The sequence below is a fragment of the Amblyraja radiata genome, chromosome 11, assembly GCF_010909765.2.
Source record: "Amblyraja radiata isolate CabotCenter1 chromosome 11, sAmbRad1.1.pri, whole genome shotgun sequence".
In the NCBI taxonomy this organism is placed as follows: domain Eukaryota; kingdom Metazoa; phylum Chordata; class Chondrichthyes; order Rajiformes; family Rajidae; genus Amblyraja; species Amblyraja radiata.
The window spans coordinates 31952120-31975954 of NC_045966.1; the positions used below are offsets into that span (position 1 = coordinate 31952120).

The window sequence follows — 23835 nt, forward strand, 5'->3', positions numbered from 1 at the left end:
CTGCTGAGTTACTCCAAAATTTTGTGTCGATCTTCACTCCCAAAGGACACCTACATAGTCATAAGAACAATGTTTAAACTCCACACAGACAGCATTGGAAATCAGGATTGAATCTGGGTTGGTGTTGCATTCTATTACTTTTTGACTTGGTAAACTACAGATTAAAATCTTTACAAATGTTTTTCAACCTGAGTTTTTCCAACATTTTAACTCTTTATTCGTTTTGTCTATTCACATTTTTGGCTCAGAGATAATGATTACCAGAATAGAAAGTAAACAGAATTCTCTGTTCATAAAACTTGCATGAATGTCCAAAGTTAATTCAAATAAGGTTGTTAATGTGACATTTTCCGTATTAACAGCTGTGGATTAACTAACAGATTTGCTAAGGAGGATATTTTTCAAACAGTTATGGTGCAGATGGAGAAGATTTTCTTTGCTGCAGTATTTTTCTACTAAATAAATAATGATTCATTCATAGAGGATATTGTGTTCCCTGCTCTTCCTGTAAAAAAAAATCATATTATTGGAAAAGGACTCTGTTGCCTACCGATTCTGAGAAAAGAAAATTTAAATTCATCTGTGACATCTGCCTTAGGCATCACCTTCCCAATCAATTCACGCCTTTCCTTTGATGCACATAAACTATTGAAGTTTTTGCAAGTTTCTTGTAGGTGTTAGCTTAGGTTTTTTTTTGCCATAACATAGTGGTAGCAGCCCTGCCTTTAACTTGACCTGCTGTGTTTCGGCCAAGACTGGGTCAGCCATGATCTTATTCAATGGCAAAACAGGCTCAAGCAGTTGAATGACTGATCTTGTTTCTGTTTTTTTGTCTCATTATATTCCAATAGACTGGAGTTCCTTTTCTACCATTCTTTCTGTGGATAACGATACTAACACAATGTATTCATCTTCTGTACTTTCTTACATCATTATGTTCCTGTAGATGGTTTATGCATGCAACCTATAATGTAGCTACCTCAATACCACTAACCACGCCCAGTCATCTCAGTATAACTGTGATATCTTCCCCTTGTTCCTCCCTTGGTTCCAGTACGCCTGAAGACTAGATGCAGTCAGTACTGGGACGTGTTTGACATGCACCTTTATTAAAGACTCAGTAAAGTTACAGTGTGTCAGACTTAACTCCTTTACATGGTGTCAGTAAGTTAAACGCGCGCCTCCTGTTTATCGGGTTTTATTTGCTCCTAGTTTTACTAGTGTTTAATTCCCTATTTACCATGGCATTCTCGTGCCGCAAGCCCTCTCCCCTTGTCTTTGATGCTGACATTGCGGAGCGATGGGCTACTTTCGTGATGGACTACAACCACTTCATCAACATCATGCACCGAAACAACCCTGATGCGGTCAAAGCCTCACTCCTGCTGAACCTTGTCGGTCCCGATGCTATGAAGCGTGCTCAGGCTTTCACTTACAATCCAGCGGTCCTGGATGACAACGACCAGGTCGTCGAGCCGGCGGAATCTGCCAACGACCCGGTATGTCTCTTACGCAAGTTTGCGGAGATTTGTGACTTGCCCTCCAACCATATATTGGAGCGGGCTAGATTCTTTACAAGGAAACAGCAGCCTGATGAACCTGTTGAATGTTTTATCGCTGACCTGCGCTACCTTGCTCAGCGGTGCCGTTTCGAGAACATGCGTGATCAGCTCACCAGAGATATTTTGGTCACCGGCATGCTAGATCAGAAGCTACGAGCAGAGCTGCTGCGAAGACCGGATCTCACCCTGATTGAGACTATGCATGCATGCCGAATAGCTGAGGTGGTTGCCCCGCTACATGGGCAGAGGGGATCTGACAATCGGGCTATTAATCTGACTGGTGTTGCTATGCCCCGTCGCAAGCAAGACAACGTTCGCCCTGCACCGCGGCTGACTTGTGCCGCTCGGGTCCCGCTTGTCAAGAAGTGCCCCAACTGCAATTATGTCCACTCTATGCAGTCGTAGTGCCCAGCATTTGGTAAAGCTTGTAATTTCTGTAAGAAGATGAACCATTTCTCAGCTGCCTGTCGCTCCCGTGGAAACGTTCCTCCAGCTCCCAGACAAGTTTTAAACAACCTTCAACAAGTTGATAACGAATTCAGTTCCCAATCTTCTGTCGACACTTCCCTCGACTCTGAGCCCAGTATTTCCATGGGAGATGCCAGTGTTTATTCTCTCCTTCATAATCAATCTCGCCTCCCCGATCCTTCTGTGCTTGTCACTGTCAACAACAAATCCTTCACTGCTAAGCTGGACACGGGGGCGAAGGTGAATGTTATGTCAACATTCCTGTTCAGGAAGATAAGGAATAATGAGCTGTTAACTGCTGATCACTCCATATTGCGTGCTTATGGGGGAGAGGAGCTAAAACCTGTGGGGAGGGCCACCTTCCACTGTGTGCTGAAGAAATCTTCGCGTGACCTGTCGTTTTTCATTCTTGACTGTGACTGTGTGACTCTGTTGAGCAATCAGGCGTGTCAGGATCTCGGGCTGGTGTCCTTTGACCGCACTGTCCACGAAGTGCGGGTGATGCTGAATCCACTCTCCGAGTACCCTGACCTATTCGATGATGAACTGGGTAAGCTGCCCCTTGTATACAAGGTCGCAACTGACCCGTCGGTTGTACCAGTGGTCCGTGCTCCACACAGGGTGTCATTTGCCATGAAGGGCAAGGTCGAAGCCATGCTGAAGAACATGGTTGACATGGGAGTGCTTGAAGCTGTCAGCGAACCCACCGAGTGGCTCTCCACCATGGTTGCCACCATGAAGAAGGGTAAGAGCGAGATACGGGTGTGCATCAACCCCAAAGACTTAAATCTGGCAATAAGACGTCCTCATTACCCCATGAGGACTGTAGAAGATGTTGCTGCCCAGGTCGGTCAGGCCACGGTGTTCTCTGTCCTTGATGCCAGGAGCTCATTCTGGCAATACCTCTAGACAAACACTCCTCAGACTTTTGGCACCCCCTTCGGAAGATTCAAATTTTTGCGGATGCCATTCGGCATCAACTCTGCTAGCGAAGTGTTTCAACGCTCCATGGAGCAACTGTTTGCCGGCCTGCCTTGTGCCATTATCATGGATGACATCCTGGTTTATGGGAAAGATGCTGCTGAGCACGACCACAACCTCCGACGGATTCTAGACCGCGCTCGCCAGATCAACTTAAAACTTAACCCGTCAAAGTGCAAGTTCCGTGTAGCTGAAGTACCCTATGTTGGCCACATCTTCACAGCCCACGGGCTGAAACCTGATCCGCAGAAGACCAACGCTATCTCTGAGCTGCCTGCCCCGACCGACGTGACCAGCCTACAGCGTTTCCTGGGCATGGTCAACTATTTGGGAAAGTTCATCCCCGACCTCAGCGAGTTGAGCGCACCCCTGAGGCAACTGACGAAAAAAGACATTGCCTGGTCCTGGTTTCCCCAACACCAGCAGGCTTTCGACCTTCTCAAAATAAAGCTGATTAGCACACCGACTCTCAAGTCTTTCGATCTGCAACGTCCAATTGTAGTTACGTGTGATGCTTTCCGCTTCGGACTCGGTGCTGCCTGCCTGCAACTCCATGATGACAGCTCGCTGCAGCCCATTTCTTATGCCTCGCGTACCATGACAGACACTGAGCAGCGCTATGCACAAATCGAGAAGGAGCTTCTTGCGGTTGTATTCGCCTGCTCCAAGTTCAAGGACTTCCTTTTCGGTACCAGGTTCACCGTCGAGACGGATCATCAACCCTTGGTGACCATCCTCAATAAGCCTATCCATATCGCTCCAGCCAGACTCCAGCGCATGATGTTACAGCTCCAGCGGTTCGACTTTCTGATCGTGTACAAGAGGGGCACCGAGATGCATGTGGCCGACGCGCTGTCCCGGGCCCCCCGTCCTCCTGTGACAGGCACCCCTACAAGCAGGAGGATCTGCAGGTACTCAATGTCAACTTTGTTCCCTCTAAGCAGCTGCAGTGCCTGGTTGAGCACACCGCCAACGACCCCGACCTGCAACAGCTCGCAGCTGTCATCCAGCGGGGGTGGCCCAGCAGACGCACCTCACTGCCTGCGGGTGCCCACCCTTTCTTTCTGGTCCGCGACGAGCTTGTGCTCCGGGACGGCATCATCATCAAGGGTCACAAGGTGGTCGTCCCTGCCTCCCTATACGACTTGTACTACAATGCTGCCCACATGGGGCATCCCGGAGCCGATGCCACCGTCTCACATGCCCAAGAACAATACTATTGTCCCGGCATGGCCAAGTACATTAAAGCCCGAGTAGCCTCCTGTCCTGATTGCAACACTCTTGCCCCACATCAGCAGCGCCAGCCACTTCTGCAGCAGCCTGCGCCTGCCATGTCCTGGACCTCGCTGGCTGCTGACATATTCGAATGGCGAGGCAAGCACTACCTGGTGTTGGTTGATTCATACTCCAACTGGTTCGAAGTGGACCTTCTCCCTTCTATCACCTCTGAAATGGTTTTTGTAAGCTGCGCAGACACTTTGCTACCTTTGGGTCCCCGGTCCGCATGCAGACCGACAACGGCTGTCAGTTCGTCAGTGCAGAATTCCAGGCTTTCTCTGTGAAGTGGAACTTCACTCACTATACCAGCAGCCCCGAATACCCGCAGAGCAACGGCCTGGCCGAGCGAGCTGTCCGCAGTGCCAAGAATTTGCTCGAGCAGTCTCGTCTCTCCAATGGTGACTTTTACCTGGGTCTACTAAACCTTTGCAACATCTCACGGGACCCTTCCATGCGATCCCCTGCCCAGCGTCTGATGTCCCGCGTGCTTCGCCCACCGATGCCGATCACCCAACAATCCCTGGTGCCCAAGGTCCTCCAGACTGCCGCCGTTCAGCAACGGATTGCTCACAAGCATGAGGTACAGCGCCGCTCTCACGACAAGTCCTGCCGCCCGCTCTCACCACTACTGCCTGGCCAGGTCGTCCGCATGCAGACAGCCACCGGATTCTCCCGACTCGCAACCGTTGTTGGTGTGGACACTTCCCCGAGATCTTACCTGGTGGACTTTGATGGAACTGTCTACCGCCGGAGCCGCCAGCACCTGTTGGCCGTTAACGAGCCTCAGCCTCCTCCTGCGGATCCCTACGCTCCTCCGTTGCATTTCAAGCCTGTCATTACTAATTACCCCACGGCTCCCTGCATGCCCCGGTCAGTTCGCTTGCCGCGTTCTCCTCCCTCTGCGCTTCCTGTTTTCGGGCAGATGATCTCCTCCCCTGCTCGTTCTCCTTCTCCCCCGTCTCCTCCTCCTGGATCACCTGTGCCGGTTGGGCCACCTCCCGCATTCCCGGTTGGGTCTCCGCCGACTTTCTCCTTCCCGGCTGCTACTGCTCCGCCTCCTCTTCTATCTGGTGGGGAGGGTGATGGTGCTATACGCACACGGTCGGGTTGTCAAACCTCCTGTCCGCTACGGTGATTTAGTTTAAATTTGCATGTGTTGTATAATCACACTGCCACTGTTATAACTTCAATTTTAGATTTCTAAGGGAAAGGATGTAGATGGTTTATGCATGCAACCTATAATGTAGCTACCTCAATACCACTAACCACACCCAGTCATCTCAGTATAACTGTGATATCTTCCCCTTGTTCCTCCCCTGGTTCCAGTACGCCTGAAGACTAGATGCAGTCAGTACTGGGACGTGTTTGACATGTGCCTTTATTAAAGACTCAGTAAAGTTACAGTGTCAGACTTAACTCCTTTACAGTTCCAATCTCATTTTTATTTGGCAACCATTTCACCATGACAGGTTACAGCCAAATTATACATTCCTGTGTGCTCATTATTTAACAAGCAGTTCCCTTGTTTATTATTGAGATGGAGAATGTTCTTTTTTGACAATTATTTGCACACACTTGCAATGAACTAGGTCGAGGTTAATTTATTTTAATTTAATTGAATAACCCTGAGAAGTTTATCCAGCAGTAAATCAAATTACTTTTCCGTGAGCAGATATGACAGTAACCATAAGACCAGAGGACTATACGACACACGAGTAGGATTGGGCCATTCAGCTCAAGTCAATTCGGCCATCTATGGCTGATCTATTTTTTCCCACAACTCCATTCTCCTACCTTCTCCCCATAACCTTGAACACCCTTACTAATCATACATCTATCAATCTCTGCTTTAAAAATACCTAATGACTTGGCCTCCACAGCATTTTGTGGTGATTAATTCCACATATGCATCATCCTCTAGCTAAAGAAATTCCTCCTCATCTCCATTCTGAAGGATGTCTTCTGGTTCTAGAATCTTCCATTCCTGGAAATATCCATTCCACATCCACCCTATTTAGGCTTTCATTATTCAGTAGGTTTCAGAGATCCCCCCCTCATCCTTTTAAACTCCAGCGAGTACAGGCCCAGAGCCTTCAAACACACTTCATATGTTAACCTAATCATCCCTGGGATCATTCTCATAAACCTCCTCTAGATCCTCTCCAAAACTAGCACATCATTCCTCAGACATGGGACTCAAAATTGCTCACAATATTCCAAATGTTGTCTCACCAGCTGATATCATCCACAAACTTGGTCATAAAACCATCAATCCTCTCATCCAGATCATTAACATATAACTTGAAAAGTAGCAGAACTGACACCAACCCTTACGGATCACCACCAGTCACCGGCAGTCAACGAGAAATGGCTCATTTTATTGCCACGCTTTGCCTTCTGCAGTTAGCCAATCTTCTATCCCTGTTAGTAGCTTGCCTCTAATACCATTGGTTTCTATCTTGTTTAATAGCCTCAAGTGTATCACCTTATTAAAGGCCGCCTCAAAATCCAAGTAAACACCATCCACTGACTCTCCTTTGTCCATCCTGCTCTTACTCCTCAAAATAGTCCAACAGATTTGTTAAGATCTTCCCTTAACAAAACCATGCTGATCGGCCTATTTTATCATGTGCTTCCAAATATCTATCTATTACAAATTACCTTTTCCAAGTTGGTATTACAAATGTATCAAAATTGTAATCCTTATGGCTATGTGAGTTTATTTGTTAGCCAGGATTTAAACTTTTAAATCTACTCCAGACATTTGATGAATTGTTTTATTGTGATATTAATATTTTCTGCAAAGAAAATTAAACAGAATTGAAGAAAATGACTATACAACTTTAAAATTTCAGTGAGATCACATGTATCTAAAAGTGATTTAAAAGTTAAAGTTAGCATTTTATAAAAATGCTAAAGTTAGCATTTTATATCAATAGAATCATTGCCGATTAAAATGAATTCCACGTCTTTAATAATGTTCAGAGACATCTAGAAATGTAAAATGTTGTAATGTTTCATTTAAATCTAATATTTGCTTGTTTATAGCTTCTGTTCAATTAAATTAAGAGCATTCTATTAGAATCTGATGGTATTGTTCTATGAAATTAATTGTGCGGTAAGCTATATTACAAATCAGAAGAAATAATTATCGTAATCTTTTTCATTATATGTGATGTTTATATTTATTACTTGCTGAGTGCATAAGTACTTTCAATTGCAATTTTACATTTATTGTTTTCTCTTTACAATGTATTGTTCACAAAGATATTTTTCACTAAACAGCAGTAAACTAAAAGGACAATTGTAAAGAGGCATGCAGGAAACATTCCAAATTAAGCAAAAATATTTGTCAAAGACTAAAATTAATAAAGCATTTCTCACATCTTCAAATGAAAGAGCTAATACTGTAATAGAGGACAATAGCGTATTCATTTTACAGTGAGATTATAAGGTATGATTTAGGTGTTCAGGTGTGTATATAATAATGAAGCAATATTGTGAGGTAGCAGACTACACTCTAATCAAATGAGAGTGATAAAGTTGTTCCTGTTTTGCCGACTTTGGGGTTTACATATTTTAATGTATGAAAAGTACAAAAGTTTTATTACGGTTTTAAATTAGTCACTACTAGCAGACTTTAAAGCAGTAATATATGTGAGTTTTGAGCTTTACAATTAATATTCTATCATGATCTACATTTTGAACAGCGCATCAAGAAAATTGGATAAATAGCCAAACAAGGGCACTATTTTATTGTTGTGCTAATCAGTTGCACTGTCTTTGCCATGGGAACCACTGTCAAAAATATCCTAAAATGGCACAATTGGGTGATTCTTACATATATGTGAAATAATATGTAGATATGGTAGTTACGGGTTGCAATCACTCACGTGATCTAATTGTTCAAAATTGGTTATTGTTCTATACTCGTTCATGGTAGGAGAGAAAAAAAGCCATTTGGCAGAACTTGACAGATTGTGGTGAATAATATTAACAGCCCATATCAATTAAACAGAAAAAAGCCAAACTCTATAAATTTGTGATCTGGGGAAGAATATTTCTAGATGATTTTGCAATGCACATTAAAATAAATTGACGTGTGCATTTAAGCATACAATAAAACTCTTGTGACAGTAAGAAATAGTTCACTTAATGCTGCAGAATATATATTTTATTTTACCTAATTTACTAAGGATTGTTATGAATTTGCCAGAATCATACTTCTAAGACAGAAATGACAGACTAAATAATTAGTAGATTACAACAGGATTTAATGATATTCTATTTAAAACTATCAATGTTTTTTGTTAGGCTTGAATAAGGTGTTTAATAAATAATGAATTAATGACTACCAATAAAATTATAGAATGATATAAAATTACAATATGTTGCATAGGAAAACTTACTAGTGGTATGAATATGTACAACACAGGAAATAGTTTAATTTACCTTATCCAACAGGTACATAGTTGATACAGAAACTATAATAAATAGTAATGTTAAATATTTACAAAATAGAATAAATGTGATCAGTAGATGAACATGTAGACCTTCGCAAAAGCTTTACCTTTTACAAAATTACCCAAGAAATATCTAATAATAAAGATTCTGTCCTGAAGTAAAGTGTTTGTTTTATTGTTTGTAAGATTTTGTTTTATAAAGGAAACTCCCATGTATGCTGAGGTGATTTGTTGAGTGAGACAATTGATATAATGTTTAGTTTCAAGTACAGGGATATATGCTGGACTGCATTCTAGGAATTGTCATGTTCTTTTATTGTAAGTGTAAGTAAAGAAACTGATTGCCGAGTTGAACTACAGTTCCCAGAATATCTTGTATGTAACACGTACCATTTTAGGATATGTGCATTGGAATGTCCGTAATAAGGAAATGGGTGCATGGAAAGTCCTCATCTCTAAGGAGCGTTCACCTTCTGATGTCTGATAACTCAATGGGATCACCAGCGTGAGCATGTTCCTCAGTTATTCGCCGTGATGTCTGGCCGGCACCTCGGTTACGTGAATGGGCATTCGGGTGAATTTTTCCACTTTTTTCCTTTTCTCCTTTTGGGCTCCTAGCATTCTCCCTGTCATGCTCAAGATAGTTTATATCTGCACTACCCTTGTGGCCCTTGCGGTTTTCTCCCTTTTTTTTGTCCGGAACTGCAGTTGTTGGAGTGACTTGATCAGTCTGTTTGATGGAAGAGCAGGAATCCTCTTGCAAAATTTGCCTTAAGAATGCAAGACTCTGACCAAATCGAGATCTCACACTTTTCTTGACAGCTTCCATAATGTCTTCATGACAATGAAACAGAGCTTTTATAAACTCCAGGTATGACCTATCATAAAAAAATATATAATGGCATATGAGCACTTTATATGCTTAATTTTCAAACACACACACACATATATATATTTGGGAAATACAGAAGTTAAGGTGACAACATTTGTTTATTATTTATAGTTTTTACTTTTAAGAATGGCAAATGAAACAGATTGAACAACATTTAGGATCCAGCCTCTATAACTACATTATAGTTGGTAAATCCACCATTTTCCAACCCTTGGATATGAACAAGCAGAATTTAGTTATCTAATCTGGGTCAAGAAATAACTGTGTTTTTGAATGAATTGGCTGAATAATGAGCTCTAACAAGCTCATGAGTGTCGACCCATTAATATCACTCCAGTAATTATAATCCAATACCTGTAGCCTGCTCAAGGGACATTCTTTATAAATTAGCATTTTTGATTAGTTTTGTTGAATAAATTAAGCATATGGTACCATACTTCTAATTTGTTGTCAAAACCATTCCTCCATTCAGCCTTTTTTTTCCCTTTCACCAATTACTTCACTCCAGTTTCAATAGCCTCCACTTGATCACACATCTTCAGTACACACAAAAGTTGAGTGCACCACCATTTTTCCATCCCTTCAATGTCTTCAATGAATCAATCGAAATCATATTCTTAAAAAATATTCTTGTCGAAAAGAAAGACCCTCAGATAATATACATCAAAACAACAAACATAAAATGCTGGAAATACTCAGCCAACCAGACAGCATTTGTATAGAGAGAAGCAGAGTTAATGTATCAGGTTAATGACTGTTTATCAGAGAGGTTCTCTTAAAAACTCAGCTGAGTATTTCCAGCATTGTCTATTTTTATTTCCTTGGACCAGCTATTTTCTCTCAATTCATAATTAACTGTTACCCATATTTAGCTCCCAGAAATCTAAACCCCAAGTTATTGCACTTAATTTTATTGATGCTATCATTATTTATTTTCAAGCCAACTTCTTTGATCTCACTATCTCCTTTAACCTCAGTTAGAAATCCAACAATTATTTTGTTTCCAAACCAACATCCATGAATTGTGAGTGAGGCTTTCATGCTACGTTCCTTTTCTCAACAGCAGCTCTTCAAAAGACACACATGCAGCGCATGAATATCTATTGCTGGAGCTTCTACTAATTGTTTTTTCATCCTAAATTCTTTGTCTGAAATTCATCCTTATTGAACAATTTTCAAATCTAATGTATTCTTTCCCAAGGTCCTATATTTGGTTCTTCTTGTATTTGTCAAGCTATAATCTTTAGGCCATTAAAATTTAAGAGGGGCAATTTTCAATTGTGGATAATGATATGAAATGATTGGTTTCAAGCACAGACTGTTATACATCACAATATATTTTGCTTACCATTAAATTCAAAGACATGGAATTTAGGCGTACTGGAAATTAAGCAGCCAACTTGTTATTGCCAATTTTATATTATTGCCAAACGATAACCACTCCTGAATTTTCAATACATAGCTCCTCAGTCTTATTCAGATGAAATGTCCAATACATGCAAGTCACATGGTGCCAGATTTAATCATGTCTATCCTGTATGTCTCTACCCAGCAATTACCTAATTACTACCCTCTTGTTTTATGTAACTCTTTTTTACCCCCTTTCAATACTGCTGGTTTCCTGTATTTAGGATTATGGATTATTACAGGGCTTTATAATATAGATGTGGGGTTGATGTTTCTACTGGCCGGGCTGTCTGGAACCAAGGGTCAGTCTCAAAATAAGGAGTTGGCCGTTCATGAAAGAGATAAGAAATTCCTTTGCTTAAGGTGGGTAGTGAATTTTTGGAATTCTATGCCAAAGAGTACTGTGGGGATTTTAGTTATAATACAATATTTCTGGACCTAACTTGGTGTAACACAGGTCATATCTGTATCATTCTAATTTGTCAGTTTCAGTTTTACACACAGCAATAGCCTGGTGACCTTAATTTTGAAAATCATGAGGTAAACATTGCAAATGTAAGGTGAAATAAAGAATGAGAGGTTACAGGGTTGACCATTCAGATCAGAAATGAGAAGGCATTTCCTCACCCAGATGGGGGTTAATCTCTTGGCATTCACTATCTTAAAGGGTTGAAAGTGGTCAGTCACTGAGTATGTTAATAACAGAGATCAATACAATTTTAGATTTTAAGGAGATCACGGGATAAGGAATTAGTAAGGAAAGTGGCACTGAGGTGAAAGCTCAACCATGATCTTGGTAAAATGGGAGTGAATGATTGAATGTTTCAAATTCAGGTTTCCTTCTACGATCTTGCATATATAGTAGTTGTAAAATAATCAAATTTAATTTATTTATTTGTTGTTGCAAACAATTGTGTCAGAAGTTTGATATCACAATTGTGAAATATAATTAAATAAAATAGACTAAAAAACTATGGATTTTTAGGATCAGCATGAATTAAGATAATTTATATGTATTATTAATGACACCTAGCAATTCTAATATCATTTCTTCCAGTTAATGCCTTGTGTTAACCATAACCATAGTAGGTGATTTTATTTTAGTAGCAAATGTAACTGCCAAACGAGCTCACTTTTCTTTTACTATTTAATATGTGTCTAAAAAAAAGAATACAGTTGGATCTACTATCAAAGGCCTGACAGAAGAAAATAACATGACCTCTCTGACCGGCCATGAGCTGAATCTGTTTTCCATGACCTTTTCAAGCACATCAAGTGCCCTGTACCTTATCTATGCAGGCCTTGAGTAAAATAAATAGAACAGCGTTTTGTCAGAAATATTTACACAATGTTGTAAAACGTGATGCAAGCCAAGCTCAGTAACCTGCATGTTGCAGGGGGAGCAAATCATAAACAATCTCGTTTACTGCTTACCCTTTTGAAAGCAAATGTCGAATGTGAATCATTTCCACGACCACATTAATGTTCTCCTTGGCAGTGGAACAGAGGTCATGCTTAAGGTAGCATTCTTGCTGCAGCTGAGACACCATCTCCTGGATAGTAGAGCACTTGCGGCTGATGCAGCTAAATTTTACTCTTAGTCCATGAGCCATGCACTTCAGAGTATCTTTAATGAAAGATTTTCCCTGCACAGATTTAGAGAATAACATGTAATAGTTTTGTAGAATAAATTCCTGACTCTTTAATATACACAAATACAATAGCACATTAGTTTATTTTTTATTTTTGAAGGCCATTGAAGGGTAACTTTGATTGATTATAGGAAGATTACTTGTTTCAATGTTCATTAATACATGGTGCCAATAAAATTATATGTTATCCTTCAATGAATCCTCTTTCTCCGGAATTATTACCTGCGCATCAAATTTCCCAGCGTTGTGCAGGAATGCCAAACATATGTCATGTGGTCCATGGATTTCGCAGGAGTTGTTTTCAAAACATTCAAAAACTCCACAGCCAACGTCGCCAGTGTTCACCAGACAGTGCTGGATTTCAGCTGGAAATAGACGCGAAAAGGGTTACCGATTAAAAGGCTGGTTGGCCAGCATTTCAGCCCATTTCTGAACAATACTTCAGTTATTTTAATGGTGTCAGGAAGTTTGGAATACCGGACGGTATCCGTGAAAGGCGCCATATAAATTCAAGTTCAACCCCGTTTTAATTCCGTCTGTGTCAAATCTACAAATCGGTGCATAACAAAGTGTCAGATGTGACTTTTGTTTCCCTGACAAACAATTTGTTCCCCGAGGCTTCTGAATGTTACGCCCGCCTTGCAGCGAGCGTAAAGTTGACCAAGTCACTGGGTTTGACTGATCAAGGGCAACCGCCCTGGGATCTCAGCAACATCCCATCGAAACAATTCAACTGCGCCGCCGCTTGCTCCACGTGGTGGGAGCTCCGGAGTCACTGCTGGCCGGCCGGCAACGCGCACCTGTGCTTCCCTGCTCCCTGGCTCCCATTGTTACTCACACGAAGCGACCGCCTGTTAAATCCTTTGAAGCCTCGGGTTTGGAGGCGCTTGTGTTTCTTGCAAATATCTAGTCAATTTCAGACAAATTATTAAAACAAATCCTGGATTCTGCCTTTCCCTCCGTTCCCCGCACGTAAATGTGCAACCAACCAACCACCCAACCTTTCTCTCCTCGGGGCTTAAGTGGTTAATATGCTAACGAGGTGTGCGTGGTTGTCGACACGGAGCCTCCCAGTGTGAAACAATACAATCCGACCACTGGACAATGGTCCTTTGCATTTGTAACATGCTGCGCTCCGCGGCCGTGTTTCACTACCTTCGAATGGGTGAGGGTATAAATAATTTATCCCCGGTTTCTCAAACTGTTGGGTTAACTACTTCATTTCTGTCACCGACATCCGGAAAGTACTTGTTCGCACAGCGTTTTCTTGATCTTTTGCCATTTACACGCTGCATGCAGTCGAATGTGACCCGTTTACAATTTGCTTCATATACTGATACCAGGAGAACATAGAGAGTGAAGGCTCCGGATTTAACCACAATATTCCGGATCGGCTCCGGATTTAACCACATTAATGCGGACCAAATTCAAGAATCTCGCGATTGACTTCCATTAGTGAAGATGGATAACATAACCCCCTCATTAAATGGATTAATGATCCCAAGCACGAGTGCATGAAAAGCGCACACTAATAGCAGGAGCTGTCTCGGACCACATACCTGTATTCTGCAACGAGAGACGTGCTTTTTGCTGGTTGGTTAGTTTATCCCGTTCGTGGTGGTTTTCCGGTAAATCGGCCTCGTCCGTTCCAAGAACAAGCTCGGGCCGTGTAAAAATCAGCAGGATTGTCAGAACACTCTCGAGCATGACCCTGTACATAGCTGCGCTATCTGGGGCCAGAGCGCAGAGAGGCGCTTCTGACTGATCGCAAGAGCGGCTCGTCGCCTGAGCTACGGACGGTATCTGAATAGGAATCGAGAGAGAAGGAGAGAGGAGGGTGATTAAATATACCAGAACCCTAGCCCCTGGCGTTTCTGTCACTTGAATGAAGGCAAGAAGCAGGTGTTGTCATTGGTTCGAACCAATCAGACGGCCAGAAAGCATTCCCAACTTTGACAAATCAGGATGGGAGGCGTGAGGCGAGAGCGACGCTATTCCACGCTGGGACCTCTGGCCGGAACCTGATCGAGTCAACTTTCCGCACTCCGTACAGCAGGGGGACGTGCTAGGATGGCGAAGCATCATTCTAATTCGCTTCCAGCCACAGGAAGAATTACATCTGCTCGAAACCCACGGGCATTATACACCCGAGTACCAGTCAATGTGAGTTTGACGGCTCGTCAGGAAACTGTGCCAATTAAAGCGGCTCCAATGGCTTCACGGTCCCAGTTTAATAATGGAATCACAGAAGTGCAAGCAGACCCGTCGTCCATTGTGCCCGCGCTAAAGATTATCGAATCAGTCCCGTTCTCTTATTATTTCTCAAGAGTCCGAAGAATAGAATTCAGGAATTTCTCTGAAACTTTTTTCGAAAGTTGCCTATCGTTCCAATAATGTAGTTGTTTTTAAGTGTCACCAGCAGCAAATCTTCCCGGTATCCCGTTTAGTGCCTGTTCTATCCAACCGTAGGGTGGGTAAACTTGCCCGGGGATTCAACCCAGGGTTCGGTGGCGCCAGATGATGAAATGATTATGGAGTTGGAAGCAGCGCCTATGCCGGCGGAGTGACGGAGCGCGAGTATGCAGCCAAGTTCATCCGCATTCCCTAAAATACACGTCCCGGGCAATTGTGTCTCGCTCTCCCTCACTTCACCAAGTCATGTAAATAATCACTTGTAGGTGCCATGCTGCAAAAAATGAGACGATTTTATATAGAGTGGGATTGAATTTATGGCGAACACGGTCCTTTATTGATACATATTGTATTATATCGCATTCCCCCAAAGCCATGCATATAGCTATTTCAGCATTATTGCAATAAGCTCAGGGCTAGTCCGGATGAAAAAAAAAACCCCAACGTAGCGAAAAATACGACAGGCTTTTATGCAACGAAGCCTGTGCTAAAAGGCAACATCCTGTCCCAGCCCATTTGTTCTGGACTTTGTAGTAAATGCCGCCAGGCTGAAACCATAGAGACGCGAGAGACACGAGCAATTCCTGGCAAGGGTTACATCATTCATCCATCAACAGCTGCTTCATTCAGAGAACAGACAGAAAGGATTCTTCAGAGATCTGCACAGTTAGCCATGTGACTGGGATGAAGGAAATATTTGTATACATTTTAGTCTGGGCACATGCCCTCTTGAACATATAAAAATATATGTTTTTAGTACATGCTTTGATTAACACCAGGGCGGACAGAGTCGCAACGTGTACTTGCTGCGATTCATGGACCATGTAGCTGTTCATTAAATGTTCAGTTTAATGTTGCATCTAGACAGATACACGATTGGACCGTATACAACATTCTTCAGGGATCTGCAAAGTTTGGCCTTTGATCAACAGTAGCTTCTGACCATCACGTTATTATGTTTTGTCTGCCAGCAATCACCACGTGACATGCAGATGTTGATGCTTTTTATGGCACATGTTTGACGATTCAAGAGTATTTGATAGTGATCTTCCTGTGAAGTGAATTTAAACTCTATAAGATGTGAAATTTAAATCAACGAACAAGTACAGCAAATAGTTTTCAACATATTTTTCGGGTTTTGGATATAAATTGTAAAACTTCATGCAAAAACTTTAAAAACAATGAGCAGATATATCAGCAGATGTATTGCAATATTTTGTTACCACTACTTAAAATGGGCATTAGTAAATCAATTAAATGTATAAGTACTCAAACAGGCCATTGATAGCAGGTAAAGTTCATTACATGATCTATCTGTGGCCGACGGAGATCAACCTAGCAAATTAACTTCCTAAACTAAACAATATTTAAAATGGGCATAGAAATGTTATCGATCGAGCGAATTAAAACGATCATTATCAATATCAAACTTTCACTTCAAGGGCCATGTATCAACAAGTGAAAATATCTCTTAGTAAATATTGAGACACAAGGAACTGGAGATACTCGATTACAACAACAAAAAAGAACACAACGTTTTGGGCTAATTCAGCGGGCCAGGCAGCATCTCTGGTGAACAAGAATTAATAATAATGTCTTTATAATGTCTTGATTTATATAGCACATTTTTAGTCAACTTGCATTGACCCCAAAGTGCTTCACACAATTACTTCCATACAGACAGGCAAAGGTGGGTGAAGTGTCTTGCCCAAGGACACACACAGGCAAAGGTGGGTGAAGTGTCTTGCCCAAGGACACAACGACAGTATACACTCCAAGCGGGATTCGAACCAGCTACCTTCCGGTTGCCAGCCGAACACTTAGCCTATTGTGCCATCTGTCGATGTTTCTGGTCGGGAGTTTTCTTCAGACATTTTGTTCTGTTTTATTAAATATTTCCCAACTTTTCTGTATTTAGTTACTCCAAAAGACACTAGGAATTGCAGATGCTGGTGTACAACAAAAACGCACCAAGTGCTAGAGTAACTCAGCGGGTCAGGCAGCGTCTGTAGAGAACTGGGTAGGTGACATTTCGAGTCGGGACCCTTTTTCAGACTGATATTCTAGCATTTTGTTTTGTTTTACTAAATATTTCCTAACTTGCTTTTCTGTATTTATTTTAATTTATGCGGCATGCCAATGTGCCCAATGGCAAACCAGTTACATCGACTCAGATACTGGATAAGTCGAACCATCATGTGAAATATTAAAACATATTTCTTGGAGTTGTGGTTGTGATGCAAAATCATTGAAGGTTATAACTCGTATTTATATGTATAGACCTATGAAGTCTAGCAACAAAAAGAGAGTGGTTTCACTATGAATGGAAGTTTATAACAAGGCGCAGAGTTCAGGTCCGCACAGCATCTGCAAAGATGCTGTGCGGGCGCTTTTTTTAACGAGAGGTTGTGGAGTTATTTAAAGACGCGACAAGTGTCCCAGCAGAACGAGTGGAGATGCCCAATCTCGGCGGCGCTTCCTTCACTGGAGTGTGTCTGCGCTCCAGCCCCATTCCACAGCCGAGGACACACCCTCGGCAGCGGCCAATGGCAGCGCGGTGCAGCACGCCCGGCTCCGGGGCAACGGGACATCATAATGGGGTGTTTGTGACGCCAAGCTTCCAGACGCAGTGCTACAGCCAGTGAGAGCGGCCTGTGCACGGTTCACTCTCTCAAGCCGGGGGAATGGCGAAGAGATAATGCTGCCTGTCCCGCTGAGTTACTACAGCATGTTGTGTCTATCTTCGGTTTAAACCAGCGTCTGCAGTTCCTTCCTACACACGAGGCAAACATTGAGCCGGCCTCCCACCTGCGTCTTTGCCTTCAGGATCCTTCACCGCCAAACTCACTCGCCTGATCACTTTTAATCCACATTTACTTTTGTTGGCAACAATTTACCAACGTTATCTTCAGACTTTTGATTTTTGCTCGAAAGTCTTTTGTTAATTCCCCTTAAAAAAGTACAAGCTTTCATAGCTTTGTAATTTGTTTTTGCACTTCCCCGAATCAGGTCAATGACTACTGTCCGATTGCAGGGCGATGGAAAGGAAATTGACTATTTAGAAACATAAAGAATAGGTGCAGGAGTAGGCCATTCGGCCCTTCGAGCCTGCACCGCCATTCAATATGATCATGGCTGATCATCCAACTCAGTATCCTGTACCTGCCTTCTCTCCATACCCCCTGATCCCTTTAGCCACAAGGGCCACATCTAACTCCCTCTTAAATATAGCCAATGAACTGGCCTCAACTACCTTCTGTGGCAGAGAATTCCACATATTCACCACTCTCTGTTTGAAAAATGTTTTCCTCATCTCGGTCCTAAAAGATTTCCCCCTTATCCTTAAACTGTGACCCCTTGTTCTGGACTTCCCCAACATCGGGAACAATCTTCCTGCATCTAGCCTGTCCAACCCCTTAAGAATTTTGTAAGTTTCTATAAGATCCCCCCTCAATCTTTGGCCTCATTCAGGCCGGGTACAATAAAACAAACATTTTGCTTTATAATTTCACATCGAACAAAGAAATGCATGTAATGTATAACCATATAATAACCATATAACAATTACAGCATGGAAACAAGCCATCTCGGCCCTTCTAGTCCGTGCCGAACACTTATTCTCCCCTAGTCCCATCTACCTGCACTCAGACCATAACTCTCCATTCCTTTCCTGTCCATATAACTATCCAATTTATTTTTAAATGATAAAATCGAACCTGCCTCCACCACCTCCACTGGAAGCTCATTCCACACAGCTACCACTCTCTGAGTAAAGAAGTTCCCCCTCATGTTACCCCTAAACTTCTGTCCCTTAATTCTCAAGTCATGTCCTCTTGTTTGAATCTTCCCTACTCTCAGTGGGAAAAGCTTATCCACGACAACTCTGTCTATCCCTCTCATCATTTTAAAGAACTCTATCAAGTCCCCCCTTAACCTTCTGCGCTCCAAAGAATAAAGATCTAACTTGTTCAACCTTTCTCTGTAACTTAGTTGCTGAAACCTAGGAAACCCAGTATAGAAAGATGCACGCACTTACAATAAAAACTAACAGCAACTACTGCTTTAAAATAACATCCTTGGCATACCTCTAATGATACGAATGGGGACTCGACGTGTTAAAGATATAGGTTATTTATATTATAGCCGTTTTGATTTAAGAGCTTCATGGTGTTTTTTGATGAAATCACGAGACCTAAGGATAAGGCAGTGATTTGCATAACTAAAAGTGCCCGGAAACTCGGCGCTTAACTGTTTTTCTTTCTGCATTGTTCCTCCGGCATAGCCGTTTCATTAGAAGCTACCTCTGTGAACATATCCCTCCAGAGATCCTGTTGGCATAACGTTATCTCTATAAATCCTCAATTGCTATCCAAATCTCGGAGTTGGTGTTACAGTTTGCTATTATTAACGGTGCTTGATTTTCTGCCAGTGTCAGTTGCACAGAATGGAAGGAAATTTGTCAAAATAATCCACAGACAACTAATATAAATACAGAACTAAGATTTTGTGGCAACTTATTTTCCCCCAAGGGGAATTATAAAATGGTATGTAAAAGCATGGATTTTAGATAATATTTTGGACTTGCAAGTTTTCTTGGCTAGGTGCAAATGCAATAAAAGGTTGCATGTGAAAAATAGCAGACCAAGAAAACCCGCAGATCTGTAAATTCACGAATAACCCTGTCACCTATTTCAATGACACTAGCTGAATGGTAAATGTTGGCCAAAGCAGCACTTTATGGCTGTTGGTTTTCATGTGATCTATTCAAGAGAGAGTTAGATTTAGCTCTTTGGGCTAACGGAATCAAAGGATATGGGGAGAAAGCAGGAACGTGATATTGATTTTGGAAGATCAGCCATGATCATATTGAATGGTGGTGGTGGCTCGAAGGGCCGAATGGCCTATTCCTGCACCTATTTTCTGTTTCTATGTTTCTATGAAATAGGAATTTTAATGAGTAGCTGTGAAAGATAAAAACAAAATTAATGATATTGTTTACCTTCCAAAACAAAATCCAAACTTTCCAAAAGGATGTGAATGTCAATGTACAAATGAGCTAACAAGTTCTTGTAATATCTATTGAAAAAAACAGGATTGAACTATAGCATGACGAAGGGACTCGACCCAAAACATCACCCATTCCTTCTCTCCAGAGATGCTGCCTGTCCCACTCCAGCTTTTTGTGTCTATCTTTGGTATAAACCAGCATTTACAGTTCCTTCTTACACATATAGCATTCCAAATACTTGGAGGGGAGTAGAGGAGGGGAGCCAGATGTGAGAAGGGGGACGGAAGTACTGCCTCCAGTGCCTTCAACATGGGCTGCAGGAGGCGGGCCCCCTGGGATACAGGGCAGGTTGGCAAGAAGAGAGGGTCATGGCTGGGTCATGGGCCTGCTGCTGCCTGGGCTTTACGTGGATTAGGGGTGCTCCATATTTACAGCATGTGGACTGTACTTTGGACTGTTTTATTTATTTTGTAAATGGCGCTAAAATATGGTGACTGTACATTTGTGCATGTGCAAAATAAGCTCATTGTGCTATCCATGTGTGAGAATAAAGAACCATTGACCAATCAGTTGGAGGTGGGTGTGAGGTGGCAGGGAAGCAGGAGAACATGAGAATCAAATCTGTCAATATGGTGTTTGTCCGAAATTCATGCACTCGACATAGTATTCTGGGTTTCATGGTCTAGTGTGTTAATGAAAGCCTCACACACAGTTTAACTTCAACATTGGGAATTGGACATGATGGATTTTGGTGTTGGGCACAGAGCAACCAGCTAGGAGAAAATGAAATGCAAATGGATTAAGGCCACCATTGGATTGATGAGACCACAGCATATCATATTTTGCTTGGGCAGCTTATAGCCCAGTGGTATGAATATTGATTTCTCTCACTTCAGGATGCTCGGCATTCCCTCTCTCTTTTTCCCTCCGCCACCCAAGTCACACTAACTTCTAATTTTCACCCAACAACAGCATACATTGGCCTATTTCCTTTATCATCATTACTTTTTTTGCATATCTTTAATTCATTGTTCTTTTTCTCTCCACAACAATGTCTATATCTCTTGTTTCACTTATCTCTAACTAGTCAGAAGAAGGGTCTCGATCCAAAACATCACCCATTCCTTCTCTCCAGAGAGGCTGCCTGTCCCACTGAATTACTCCAGCTTTTTGTGCCTATCTTTTGATTACACCATGATTGGTTAGAATCAGTAATTGGGCAGGGATAGTGGCAGACTCAATTATAGCACTCAAAGAGAGGTGGGTACTTATCTGAGAGGAAATAATTTGCAGTGCTTTTGAGGAAGGGTTGGGGGAGTGAGTTTAATTGGATTTCTATAGAGAAGTGATGGACTTGATGGGGGCTAAATAGTCTTGTTCCATGCTTTAACCATTCTCTGATTCTGTTTACAGGTACTCCCATTCAAATTTGATTTTAAATCCTCATATCCACAATGTCTATTGACATTTGAACTCATCATATGTAATATCCTGCATTAACCAATACTCTCTGTTCAGCAGGATCACTAATAAATCAGCTCTTTTCCACCTTCCAGATGAGAGTACAGGACACAAGAGAAAGACTGAGAGGGCCCTCCACAAATACAAATCTTTGCAGCCCATCTGAGTCTGAAAATGTATTATTATTTTCATACCGGGCTCAATCCCAACGTATGTAATGGAATTTATTTTAACCAACTTCATTACACTGAAGTCTCTGCTTACCCATTTTGCTGCTATCTGATTTCCTCCATTAATTTCTGTGGGGCTGATGTACATGAATGGGATCTAACCTGGCAATGGCTCAGTAGGCAGATTTCGAACTGAAGAGCTGTTTCATCTGCAGAAAGTTCAGAATGGATCTTAGAGGTTTAAATTTTTTTTAAATCTAAGGAACAAATAGTCATCTAATGATCAAATAGCTATCACAGACATCAATGATATGCGTGCAAGCACTGTACTTCCATTCCAATCTGTTAGTATTCCACGTACTGCCCCGTGTTCTGGTTGCTGAATCCACCAGTTGCATTTGCAAAAGTTTGTCTAGCAATTCTAAAATGTGGAATACATTAACAAAGCACTTAACAGTTAATGAAGGGATTCAAACAGCCTGCCTATGCCTCGCTGTTGAAGCCACAGGGGCTGAACCTACAAGGCATTCTAGGAAGCGAGTAAAGATTGGTAATTACATGTGTGCTTTATGTAATGTTGGAGAGCTTTGTCTTTGCTATTTTGACACATGTGAACATTATGTGTGGGCACCACTTCCTGGATTTGCTCATTTACTTAGGGTGCTGAAAGTGTTTCTTTTAGTTTATGCTGAATGCTGAGCAATGAGCGACTGTGCCAAGTCTTACTGTTTGTAAGAACGGTTTGCACTAGAATGTGGAGAAGTGGGGGGAGGTAAGAAACACATTTAAAAAAAAAAATTTATAGGATGGGCGCAGTGCTGATCATTATCAATTCGTAACTGTTCTTGATAAGTTAGTAGTGAGATGTCTTCTTGAAACATAAAAAAAAAAATTCAAAATAGACTTTATTCAGTAATATATATATATATATATATAATACATGAACCATGCAAAAAATTAATCCGACATTTTCAGAGGCTATACAAACATTCAATACTGTTTATATACATTGCTCAAATTTCACAAATTTGCCACTCATGTGGCCCACTGGCATGGAATCCCTTCCCTTATTTTGAGGGGCGTCTTCACCACACCCTGCCCCCCATGTCCAGCAGTGGAAGGACCGTAGACTGCGGTGCTCCCCCACCGAGCCTTGGCTTTGGCTGCACCAAGCTTCAGTGCGTCCCTCAGCATGTACTCATGCAGTCTGCAGCGAGCCAGTCGGCAACATTCCCCAACGGACATATCGCTTTGCTGGGAGGTCAACAAAGCTCGGGCAGACCAAAGAGCGTCTTTCACCGAGTTGATGACCTTCCAGCAGCACTCGATGTCAGTCTCTGAATGTGTTCCTGGGAACAGTCCGTAAATCACAGAGTCCTCTGTGACGGAGCTGTTCGGAATAAATCGTGACAGAGTCCCTTGCAAACCTCTCCAGACTTTCTTTACAAATCCACACTCTGCAAAGAGGTGGGTAACCATCTCCTCTCCACAGCAGCTGCCCCGAAGGCAGCGTAGTGAGTTTCCGATGGTGCAGGAAGGATCTGACTGGGAGGGCTCTCCTCACTGCCAGTCAAGCCAGGTCTTGGTGTTTGTTGGTGAATACTGGCGATGAGGCATTTCACCAGACAAGCTGTTCAGTCTGCTCTGGGAACCACGCCACAGGATCCATGGAGTAATTTCCCTGCAGTGCCTGCAGGACGTTCCGTGCTGACCACTGCCCGATGGACTTGTGGTCAAAGGTGTTAGTCCAGAAGAATCTTTCCACAAATGACTGATAGGGTGGCAATGTCCAGCTGACTGGCACGTTGTGTGGCATCTGCGGCAGGCCCATCCGTCGCAACACCGGGGACAGGTAGAACCTCGGCAGGTAGTGACACTTGGCGCCCATGTACCTTGGCTCTATGCTCCGCCTGATGCAGCCACACATGAAGGTGACCATTAGGGTGAGGGCGAGGTTGGGCACGCTTTTACCTCCATTGTCTGCCGTCTTGTGTATAGTGGCCCGTCGCACCCGGTCCATCCTCGACCCTCAGATGAACTGGAAGAAGGCCCGGGTGATCCCTGTGGCATAGGAGGGAGTG

At 42.5% G+C, this 23835-nt stretch overlaps 1 protein-coding gene across 1 annotated transcript; it reads right to left on the reverse strand.

Annotated features, from left to right (window-relative positions):
• Positions 1-7448: 7448 nt before the first annotated feature.
• On the reverse strand, positions 7449-15732 carry stc2 (stanniocalcin 2). Its single transcript, XM_033029642.1, has 4 exons — positions 14263-15732; positions 12926-13068; positions 12486-12697; positions 7449-9630 (listed from the first exon to the last, which is right to left on the reverse strand). Exons 1-4 carry the CDS (start codon positions 14420-14422, stop codon positions 9219-9221), a joined length of 927 nt encoding a protein of 308 aa, XP_032885533.1. The 5' UTR covers positions 14423-15732; the 3' UTR covers positions 7449-9218.
• Between the last annotated feature and the right edge of the window lie 8103 nt (positions 15733-23835).